Below are 10314 nucleotides of genomic sequence, written 5' to 3' on the forward strand. Positions count from 1 at the left end.
TAATTCCCTCCATCCTTAATGTTCACACCCTTTCTGGTTCAGTGACACACTGGAGTTCAGCCTCACAATGCTAGAAAGGAAATTTAATTCCTTGCCTGAAGTATAGAAGCAGAGAAAAGTTGTCACCAATTCTTTAGACTTCATGGAACTTAAGGATCTCCTGCATTTTCAGGTGACTGGTGTCCTGACAATCTGTACATGCTGTTTTCAAAATTCACTGAAGTCGTGTTCATGAAGAATTTGGTGACATTTTATTGTGTCTCTGCTTTGGGACTTTCTGGCTCAGTGGGACATAGAAATCCCCTGCTTGTCACTGCAAGTCACACCTGGGTTTCACTGGGTGCTCCCAGGGCATCTTCACATCCGTGGTCATAAGAGTCAGGAAGCCACAAAATCTTTTTACATGGAAATGTAAGTGAAAAAAAACCCAGGAAATACACAAAACTTCCAAAACAAAGCTGGTGCTTTGGTGTTAAAGAGCCCCTAGAGCTGAGGTACTGTGAGAGTTCCCTGAAACATGTGTGGAATCTGTCTCAAGGAAGGAAAGCAAAGAGAGCTGGTTTGGTTTTCCTACAACAACATAATTTTGCCTTCCAAGAGTAGATATTTTTTCTCTGATGGCACAATTATTGAAGCATGTTATTGAAGCATGTTGGGAAACATTTCAAAGCGTTGCTAAGCCAGGACCATATTCAGAAACTCTCAATTAACTTCATGGCTGCTTGAGCCAGTCTGCTCCTGCCTAAAATACACAGCCCCAAACCTGAGCACCTTCCTATTTCAACACTTTTTTATTTGTGCCTTGCCACTGACCACTTTTTAGCCATCACTTAATACAAAAAATACAACAGCTCCAGAAGAGCCACGCACAGACCTGCTCTAGGGGCTGGATTTGAGTAAGCAGAAATGTCTGAAGGTTGGAGGAACTGAGTGTAGTGGGACATGATAATGCAGCTGGAGAGAGAAATGATATTTGAGAGCTGTTTAAGGGAGTGAACACAACACGAAGATCTGTGCAAAGGACACAACAGCTCAAACACAGAGACTTGGAATCCAGACAGGAGAACTGAACAGGTTGTTGGGCATCATTCCCTGTCCTGAATGCTGCGAGCAAGTGAAGATATCTGAGTAAATTTATATCTTGCTGTATATTCTTATCAGAAGACAAAATAAGAGAAGGTTGGGATGGAGATAGAGGTGGATAGAGAGTCCCCCCAGAGCAGCAAATCAAGGAGTTTCCAGCTGGGAACACTCTCAGCCATGATGTTGGTACTCAGTCCATGATTACAGTGTGGAAAACCATTTGAGAAGAGTTTAGAAACTGGAATTTGGCATGGGAGGGCATGAAATTGGACCCAGATAGAAAGGAGAGTGTCAGGAGGCAGAAACACTCAGTGCACAAGAGGGGTGGTGCAGGCAGAGGTTTTTAGGGTAGGGGAAAGGAGATGTGGCAGCAGAAGCTGGAGCAGGAGGGAGGCACTGCCTGCCTCGGGTAAAATCTGCAATGACAGGGCTGGGAAAGTGGGGGAAGGATGAGAGGGGGTGTGACAGCAGTCCTGAATGGTGGGCAAGATCTTGTTCTCATTCAGCTCAGGGGGGGTCTCGTGGTGGTTTGCAGTGTGACAGCTGTCAGCAGAGAGCTGGGGGAGAAAAACGAGAATTTACAAAGTTTGTGTGAAAAGATTGATGGTAAAGCTAAAATTCAAGCAGTGGGGAAGAAGGAGAAAAGGAGTCTTGACACCATTTTTCTCCTGTGTGTACAGAGTGAACAAAATGAAACAGAAGTTGATGCTAATAGTCTTAATCTACTTTTTCTATTGCAGAAGTGGGTATTGTTTCTCACAATACAGCCACTGGAAAAATCAGTAACATCACTGCATGCTAAGAGACTAAACACTTCACACCAGAGGGGAGACAATTAGCACTCCCAAGCTAAATAGGTTTAATTGCACGTGGGTTGTGCTGCTGCTTCAGGTCAAAACCGTGCCCAGATTCACCAGATTCATCCTAGTACTGGTTCAGGAGCAGTGTCCTGCTTGGGTTTTATTCAAATACAAAATAATGAAGACAACTATTGATGGTTTTACACACAGCATAATTAATTATATAATAAATACAAGTAAGTTAATCAGCATTAGGACCAGTGTCTCACCATGATCTTTAAGACCACCCAGCTCCTGTGCTGCTCAGACACCTGCCAGCACTGGTGCCAGTTTGTGTTGAACAGTCAGTGCCACCACCTTGCAGGGATAACTTCCCATCTTATGCTCCCTGCTTTGTTGAAATCCCTCTCAGTGGCTGAGTTTTCAGATCTAGTTTTGGAGTAAAAGGTGCAATTTGTTTTTCTCTCTCTCGTTCCAATATATTTCCCCCTGAACAGTAACAACCAGTCCATAAGAAAGTTTTTAATTGCCACAATGCCTGGGGAGAGAGGGTAAAATGTGGCAGGACAGAGGAGGAGATGATGCTCAGTGCTGCTGTGCTTGGCACTAGTTACTCTCTTTGCCCATGTCTCCTGCAGCATGGCACAGGGGAGGCAGTAAACATGTTTTAAACCAAGGAGGAGTTTGATAAGCAGTGCTGTCCCCTGCACACCCCCTGCTCCTGCTGATCCTGGTATCAGCATTTGCCTCAGCTCTGGAATGCCAGCCCCTGAAATCTGTTGCTGAAGTCATCCCTGCACTGAACTCAGCAGGCAAGCTGTTACTGAATTCATTTCTGCCAAGATTTCAGTCCAGGCTTGTACTTGGGATCCTGATAGACCCTCAAATAAATATTATTGATTAGTCATCATTATTTTTTACTGTTGATATGCAGAAGGTTGTGGAGCCTTGGATTTCTACAGAGTCCACTGGAAATTCTATTTGATTATAGTGTTTATATTGCCAGCGAGGTTCATCTTCATTGCAGGCTGAGGTTAAAGTCTCAGATTTTGTCAAAAACCCAAAGCAAAAGTGAAGCTGAACCCCTGAAGCTCAGAGCAGACAAATCCTCACCAAAGAGAGCACCTAGGGATGTGGGACTGACTCTGGACTCACATCCCAGAACACAAATAAGCCAGTCCTTGGGGTCTGAGTGGCTGTCCCAGCTTCAGCTCCCTCCTGGGCCTTGTGCCTGACCCCCTAAATCTGCTCAGGGACAGGGAAGGCACAGTGCCACACGTGAGTTACCTTCTCCCCCTGCATTCAGCATGCTCCAGCCCTGCTCTGAACTGATGGAGCCAGGAAGCAATTAGAGCTCCTGCTCCTGCCAGATGATTGAGTGCTTGCAGACACAGATTCCTGAGAAAGTATAATAGAGAAAGTGCATTAGCAGAGTATTTGTGCCTTCCTAGGAAATGAATATGGATGTAATTAAGAAAAGCTGATTTATGTGGAACTGTAAAGCCAAGGACATAAAATGAAAAATTCTCGGTAAATGTCAAGTCAGTGTTTTGTGGTGGCCAAAACAAGGCGAGTATTGCAATGGTATTAAGGAACTGAGAATTAAAATGCCACTAAATAATCCCTAGTACATGAATATTTAAGACATTATATGGAGTTCCAAGCACCTGATCCTCAAAGATTCTAGAAGTGCTGTTCCATTAAAGTCTGTTACTAACATTTGGAGAACAGCAAGATCACAAGGCTTTCTTTTGCTAGGAAAAGCCAAATGTGTGTGTGATTCCATGGTGTGTGGTGAAATGTGTGTTTGTAGATCCCACTAAGGCAGGGAAGCATGAGTGGATGAGGTCTTCTGTTCCCCTAAACCTGCTGGGGTCCCACTTCACAGACTCCAAATAGGTTTAGATTCTAAAGAAGAGAAGGAAAGGGACTCATCTGCTTCTGGACAAGCAGAACACAAAATTATTCCACACAGATGGTTCCCCTTCCTATCCAAAGAATATTCCTTCTTCCCAGTCTAGGCACAAAACACTGAACTCTTAAACTGCTCTTAAACAGTTTCACAGTTCTCTTAAACTGCCCCAGCCATGAGCAGTTCTTTGGAGCTGCTTCATGACAATGTGTACATGTGCTGAGGGAAAGGAAGGACACTAATTAGTATCTGTTTAAATTAATATCTACAAACCACAGTACAAAGACAGGACACGTTCCGGGTTTTTTTGTCCTTGCTCGTCTTTATTTCAAAATTATCCTTAGCTTCTGCTGATAATGATTCATTTCCAAATGCAAAAGATCATTTAGCTTTGTGTTCTTTATTAAGACAATTATTCTTACAAAAATAGAAAAGCATTAGCCTTTATTAATTTTTAGTTTAACATCCAGTCCATTTGTGTCGGAAGGAGCGTTCTGGGCTGCAGAATGTTTGATTTATTGGTGATGGTGTTTAATTGTTAGGTCACAGCAGGTCTTCTGGCCACCACACAAATTACCAAGCTTTTGCCATTGTATGTTTAAATCTACACAGACATCAGAAAATGTTTGTCTAGCAAAATTATTTTAGGATGAACTCTCAGGTTGTAGCAAACAAGGTCAAGAGCCCCTTTAGGAAGGAGACAATTTCGTTGCCTCCCAGTTTGGATTCTCCGTAGACACGGTCCACAAACGAGATGGGAACCTGTTGAAACAAGCAGAATTGGTTTTGAGGCTCAAAACTGAAACCATCAGAAATTCTGGAAACAAAAGAAGGGCCCTTGAGCTGGAGCTTGTTCAGGCATGGGGAGCAGGCAAGCACCAGGCTGGCTCCTCCGTGGCAGTTCTCAGCAGGGCCTTTAGTGGTGCCCCACAGCTGGGGAGTGTGGAATTACTTGTTTATCACCTTTCAAGCTGATCCAAAGCCATTACTCACGGCTGGATGATCCACCCAGGCAGAGCATGCTAAAAGCTCACAAAGCCTGCAGCATTTCCTTGTCAGCCAAACTCAGAGCCTTTGAGTCAGTGCCTCAGGAAGCACAAATCTGCCTCCAGCACAGAACAGCTCCAGCCTCTCCTGGCTGGGAGAGGACTTCAGAACATGATAGTGCCTATTGTACAAGACCTGTTTTTATCAGTCTTTGGCCATTTTGTGGATTATCTGCAGCATTTACGGGCATTTAACACGTTAATTTTGGTCTCCTTCACAAAGTGACACTGTCCAGATGAACTCACTGCTCATGACATGTTGGGAACATTCTTCTTTCACTCCTCTGAGCACACACAAGGGACACATGGTGACAGGACATTCTGCCAACCCTGTGTTAGAATATCCAACCATTTCCATAATGTTTGTCTGCAAAATTGAAATACTTCAGGAACTAAAATAAAGAATTGCAATTGCAATAGGCACTAAAAAATTGGCTTGGTGTTTTGCTGGCAGTGTCAATGAGAAATCATCTGGCAAGAGGAACACATGAATCCCCAGCCCCCTGCCTGTGTGCCAGAGGGTCTCTCACGATTCCAGCAGGTCAGGCCAAGACAGAAAAGAGCCAAGGACAAGAAGATGGGAAGAAGATGCCCAGAAAGGCAGGCAGAGAGACTCAGCAATGACTCTGCTGTCTTAGCAGGGTCACCTTGATGATCCCAGTGACAATCCTGGCAACCCCAGGCAGCTGATCTGCAGGAAACGGGCAGAAGTCACTGAGCATGTGGCAGGACAGGGCAGGATGGCACAAGTGGCACTTCCTGACCAGGATGAAGGATAGTTAATATCTCATCTAATGAGGGGACTCCAGTGTTACCCTTCAGCACAGGAACTGAGCACTGAGCTGTTTCTGGGCTTCTGCTTTCCTTGCACAAGAGGTTCCCTCACTGGTCTCAGGCTCTGTTCCATGTGCTGGAGGACACTGCACACCTGGTGAAGTACAGCAGAACAGGAGAGGTGTGCATGCAACCCTTCAGGTACAGCTTGTCTGAGTTCTCATCAGCCATTTATTCCTTTAAAAATGGCACAGCTCAATCTCAATTCTCAACTTTGCCGAAGAAATCTTTTTCCCTGGGATGCTGTTCCACAAGCAAAAAAGGTGGGAGAAAAGAGCTGCTTTGCTGGGAGGAAATGCTCTACCCTGTGTTGATGGAGAAATGCCACACATGAAGTTTAGAGAGAGAAGTACAAGTACCACAATTCTCTGACAATTCATAGCCCTGGAAACAAGGATGAAGAACTGGCTCTGAGGTTCTCCTGCAGAGAGATTCCCAGTGAAGCATCTTTAAAGATGCAGCAAGAGCAATTCAGTGAAATAAAAAAGGCAGCAGGCTGCTGGAGATAGAGAATCTAACAATTGCATGGAGTTTTTTCATTGACTGTAGACAGCACATTCAAGGAGTTTAGAAGCAGAAAGTGTGAGAGCTGAAAAGTTGGAAAATAACAAGGCAATAGTTGACAGAGAACAAATCTGAAATAGAATCAGGCTGCTGGAAAAATGAAATAATTTGTAAAGACTTGAGTAGAGATATCTGTACAATAGGAAGCAGGGAAGAAAAGGCTCAGAGCAGCTTTGTGGTGTATTTTGACTTCTTTCTCTCCTTTGAAGAACCTTGTAAAATTGTGTGCTGCTGAAGGAATGGCAGCAGGAAGAGGGGAATAAATAACTGCACTTCAGGTCTGGCATTCACCTGACAAAGCTGAAAAACCAGAACTCTACACATGTAATTTCTTGGTATTAATTTAAAATCTTGGCTGCATTTTGGAATTACCCAGAAGTGAGCAATGTGTGTCCCCTGGGAGGGAAGCACATGCACCCATCCCAGCTTGGCCCGTACCTCCCCAACGGTGAATCCCAGCTGCCGAGCCCGCACAATCATCTCCATCTGGAAAACGTATCCTTTAGAAACACACTTCTCCATCAGCTGCTCTAAGACTTCTTTCCTGTACAACCTGTAAGCAATTCCAAAGGAAATAAAGCCTGAAGCCCAGTTTCTGGAATTGAGAAATCCAGACAGAGTGTAGGAATCTGAACTGCAATCACTCAGCTCATTACTATTTATAAACTCCCTAACGAGGTCGTGGGAGCAGCAGTTCTTGCAATCTAATCCACTGTTTCTTCCACCCTTTCCAAACAGATTTCACAGCCCACAGTAAAGAACATCTGTTCTTACTCCAGTTCCTCGTCCAGCAGTTTCTTAATTTCCAATAAACTTTAGGAATTGCAAACCAGGTCCTACCTGAAACTCCCAGTTAGATCTGATGCCCCTGGCCTCAGCAAGACCTGAGTCAGAAAATTGGCTCCACGACTGTGAAAGAAAACATCCATGTCAGAGTTGTTTAGCACAAAAAGATGTGCACTTACTCCAGCCACGAAAAACCAGGAACAATCCAACTCCAGCTCCAGATCAGACCGCAACAGAGCTTGTGCTCTGGATTCCTTGCAGGATAAATAAATCAACAAGAACATCTGCCTGTTCTCTGGGAGGGACAGGAGCATTCCAGCTGGGCAGGCTGAGGGTGTCCCTCACACCTGCCAGTCTCAGCTTGTTCCCTGGATGTCTGTCCCAGCCTGAGGCCACTGTTCCAGCCCATTTTCCCAGCCCACCCACATCATTCCAGTCCTTCTTGGTGGATGTGAGCCAAAGACCTGGCCAGTGGTGGGGGCTTCTGCTGCTCAGTGGGACTCTGCAGTGTCACAGTACAGCAGTTCTGCTACAGGGATGGAGTGCTTGGAATTATTATGTACAAGTAACAGATTTCTGTGTGAAGAGCTGAAAAGTACTAACCTGATCAACTTTCTTTTCAAATCCCAGCCATACACTCCTCCATTTCCTTTATATCTTGTTCCAGATACAATATCAAAATTGCCTTCTTTCTGCTTTCTGTAAACAATTGGTTTTATCAGAAAAACTGGAGGAATGTTTCAAAGTTCAAATTTCAGAGTAAGAACAATCACTCTTTCACTACCAAATCTGTATTTTACAAACTTCTGAACAAATAAGAAGAGAGGAAAGCAATAGTTAGGGTGGCTATGAGCATTATTCAAACATCTCATAATTGTTCTCTTGTAAAGAGCTACTTCAGGGAATCTAAAAATTATCTTTTACCCACTATGGCATAGAATTTCACAGGCTTACTCATAAATAATTTATAAAGATCAACTTCCATACTATAATCAGCACCTACCTGATAAACTCTGGAATAAATTTTGGCTGAAATGAAAGAAAGACAGATGAGAAAAAAAGGGCAGGGGTAAAATAACAGCAGCCAGTGAGAAGTGAATTAGAGCAGGCTGTTCCCAGAGAAATGCAGCCTTACGTGGTGGGAGAGGTCAGCATCCATGATAACGATGAAATCCCCAGTGGCATACTTCATTCCATGAATGTAAGCAGTGCCTGATGGAAACACAAATAATTCTTCTCACTCTTTTAACAGAGAAATGCACAGAGAAACTTCACTTGAGGATGGGCCACGACTTGAAATGTCATTTACAAAGCAGCCCCTGCACTCAGGAGCCTCAGCAAACAGGAGTGGGCTCCAAATCATCACCAATCCTCCAGCCCCATGCTGGGCTCTGGGGGTGCAGGGCAGGAGCCAGAGCTGGGCTGAGCTTCTGGGAAACCTTTTAGAAACACTCTGGGATTTTCATGTCATTTTTAAAGCTTGTTGGTTACAAACAACTTGATGAAAATGCGTTTCTGCTTTTGGGCTTTACTGTGATTTTCTCAGGACCTTTATATGCTGGATCAATCAAAGTAAACAGCAGATTCTTTAATTTGCTCTTACTAATCAGAGTTAATAAGGACTTACCCAGGCCCAGCTTCTTTGCTCTGGGTCTTAGAAGCTACAGGAGATATAAAAAACACGTAAATGACTTGACATACAATTTTTTAAAATACTCTAAACTCCCTATATATTTTTTTCTTAAAACAATTTTCATAATTGCAACTTAGTCCAGAAATACTTTAAAAAACTTGGCATTTATGCAGTAACAGACTGGAAAAGTATCTGACTGCCACTAAGTAAATGACAGCATCTTGTATAAACCGAGGATTATGCAGTAATAAATTACACAGATTAAAAAATAAATAAAAAACTCCTGTTCTTGAGGAATGCAACGAGACAGATTAAAAATAAATCATAAGCTCATCTTTCATCTTTCCAATTTCCTTACTCCTGCAGTCAATTAAAATGAAATTAAATCTTATCCAAACCCCATCTTCCCCTCAGGCCTGCACCCAGTACAGCAAAACTCAGCAGTCATTGCTCAGGAGCACACAGCAGTGCACCAAGGACTGACAATGCTTTGCAAACAATCCCTGATCTTGCATATTTGGTCAGAATGCAGCATTCTGAACTATCCTGAGCTTACACTGACTAAAGTGGTGTACAACCACTTGTTTGAGGATGTGAAGAAAGGGCAGAATCCAGGGAATCCATCCCGGCTCTCAAGGACTTACAGCACTTTCCAATAAAAAAAAAAAAAAAAACAGAAAAAAATATTACTGAACATACAACTCACTATTTTATCTGATCCATATATTTTTTCCAGTTGCTGAGCAACTTCCTGTGTCCCATCCGGGCTTCCATCATCTATGATGATAATTTCAAAGTCGATCCCACTGAAACGAGAATGATTTCCCAATGAGCAGGTGGGGCTGCCCAGGGGGTTTGGGGTGCCCATCCCTGGAGGTGTCCCGGGAGGGCTGAAGGTGGCCCAGGAAAGGGTGGAGGTGTCCCAGGAGGGCTGAAGGTGGCCCAGGAAGGGCTGGAGGTGGCCCAGGAGAGGATGGAGGTGTCCCGGGAAAGGATGGAGGTGTCCCGGGAGGGGCTGGAGGTGTCCCGGGAGGGGCTGCAGGTGTCCCGGGAAAGGATGGAGGTGTCCCAGGAGAGGATGGAGGTGTCCCGGGAGAGGATGGAGGTGTCCCGGGAAAGGATGGAGGTGTCCCGGGAGGGGCTGGAGGTGTCCCGGGAGGGGCTGGAGGTGGCACTCAGCGCTCGGGGCAGGGGACAGGGTGGGGACGGAGCTGGACTGGATGTCCTGGCAGGGATCCCCAGCCAAGTGGCCTGTGCCTCGCTGCGGGCCAGGCACACCTGTGTGCGCACGGATGGTGATCTGCCCTCCGCGCCCGTGCCGCCCCGGCTCACTGCATGGCCGGCCGCTCCCCAGCCCCACAGGCACAGCTGTCACTCCGCACTGCCAACCCCGCTCCGGGAGCGCTGCTCCCGCTCCGAGCCCCGGCCCGCGGCAGCCCCGGGCCGTGCCCCGCTACCTGTCGCCGAAGGTGCGCGCCAGCAGCCACACGACGAGGGGCAGGTTGTCGCGCTCGTTGTAGGTGGGCAGCAGCACGGAGACGCGGCCGGGGCCCCGCGCCGCCATGGCGGCAGTGACGCGGCGCCGCGCCGGAAGCGGCGGGGCGGGCGGCGGCGGCGGCGGCCATGGCGGGGGCAGCGGCGGCGCGGCTGCGGGCC

General features: G+C 45.9%; 2 protein-coding genes across 2 annotated transcripts in view; one reads left to right on the forward strand and one right to left on the reverse strand.

Annotated features, from left to right (window-relative positions):
• Positions 1 to 4097: 4097 nt before the first annotated feature.
• On the reverse strand, positions 4098 to 10235 carry DPM1 (dolichyl-phosphate mannosyltransferase subunit 1, catalytic). The gene is made up of 9 exons (XM_041417832.1): positions 10116 to 10235; positions 9365 to 9464; positions 8653 to 8686; positions 8161 to 8237; positions 8029 to 8054; positions 7629 to 7724; positions 7080 to 7148; positions 6678 to 6792; positions 4098 to 4557 (listed from the first exon to the last, which is right to left on the reverse strand). The coding sequence occupies exons 1-9, from the start codon at positions 10220 to 10222 to the stop codon at positions 4453 to 4455; spliced, it is 729 nt and encodes a 242-aa protein (XP_041273766.1). The 5' UTR covers positions 10223 to 10235; the 3' UTR covers positions 4098 to 4452.
• A 23-nt stretch (positions 10236 to 10258) lies between these two features.
• MOCS3 (molybdenum cofactor synthesis 3) overlaps positions 10259 to 10314 on the forward strand; it is a 2288-nt gene continuing 2232 nt past the window's right edge. The window contains exon 1 of the mRNA XM_041417834.1: positions 10259 to 10290. Coding sequence (XP_041273768.1) covers positions 10282 to 10290 — 9 coding nt within the window. The 5' untranslated portion in view covers positions 10259 to 10281. The remainder of the gene's footprint in view (positions 10291 to 10314) is intronic.

The sequence above is a fragment of the Onychostruthus taczanowskii genome, unplaced genomic scaffold (assembly GCF_017590055.1).
Source record: "Onychostruthus taczanowskii isolate IOZ18803 unplaced genomic scaffold, ASM1759005v1 scaffold57, whole genome shotgun sequence".
NCBI classification, from domain to species: domain Eukaryota; kingdom Metazoa; phylum Chordata; class Aves; order Passeriformes; family Passeridae; genus Onychostruthus; species Onychostruthus taczanowskii.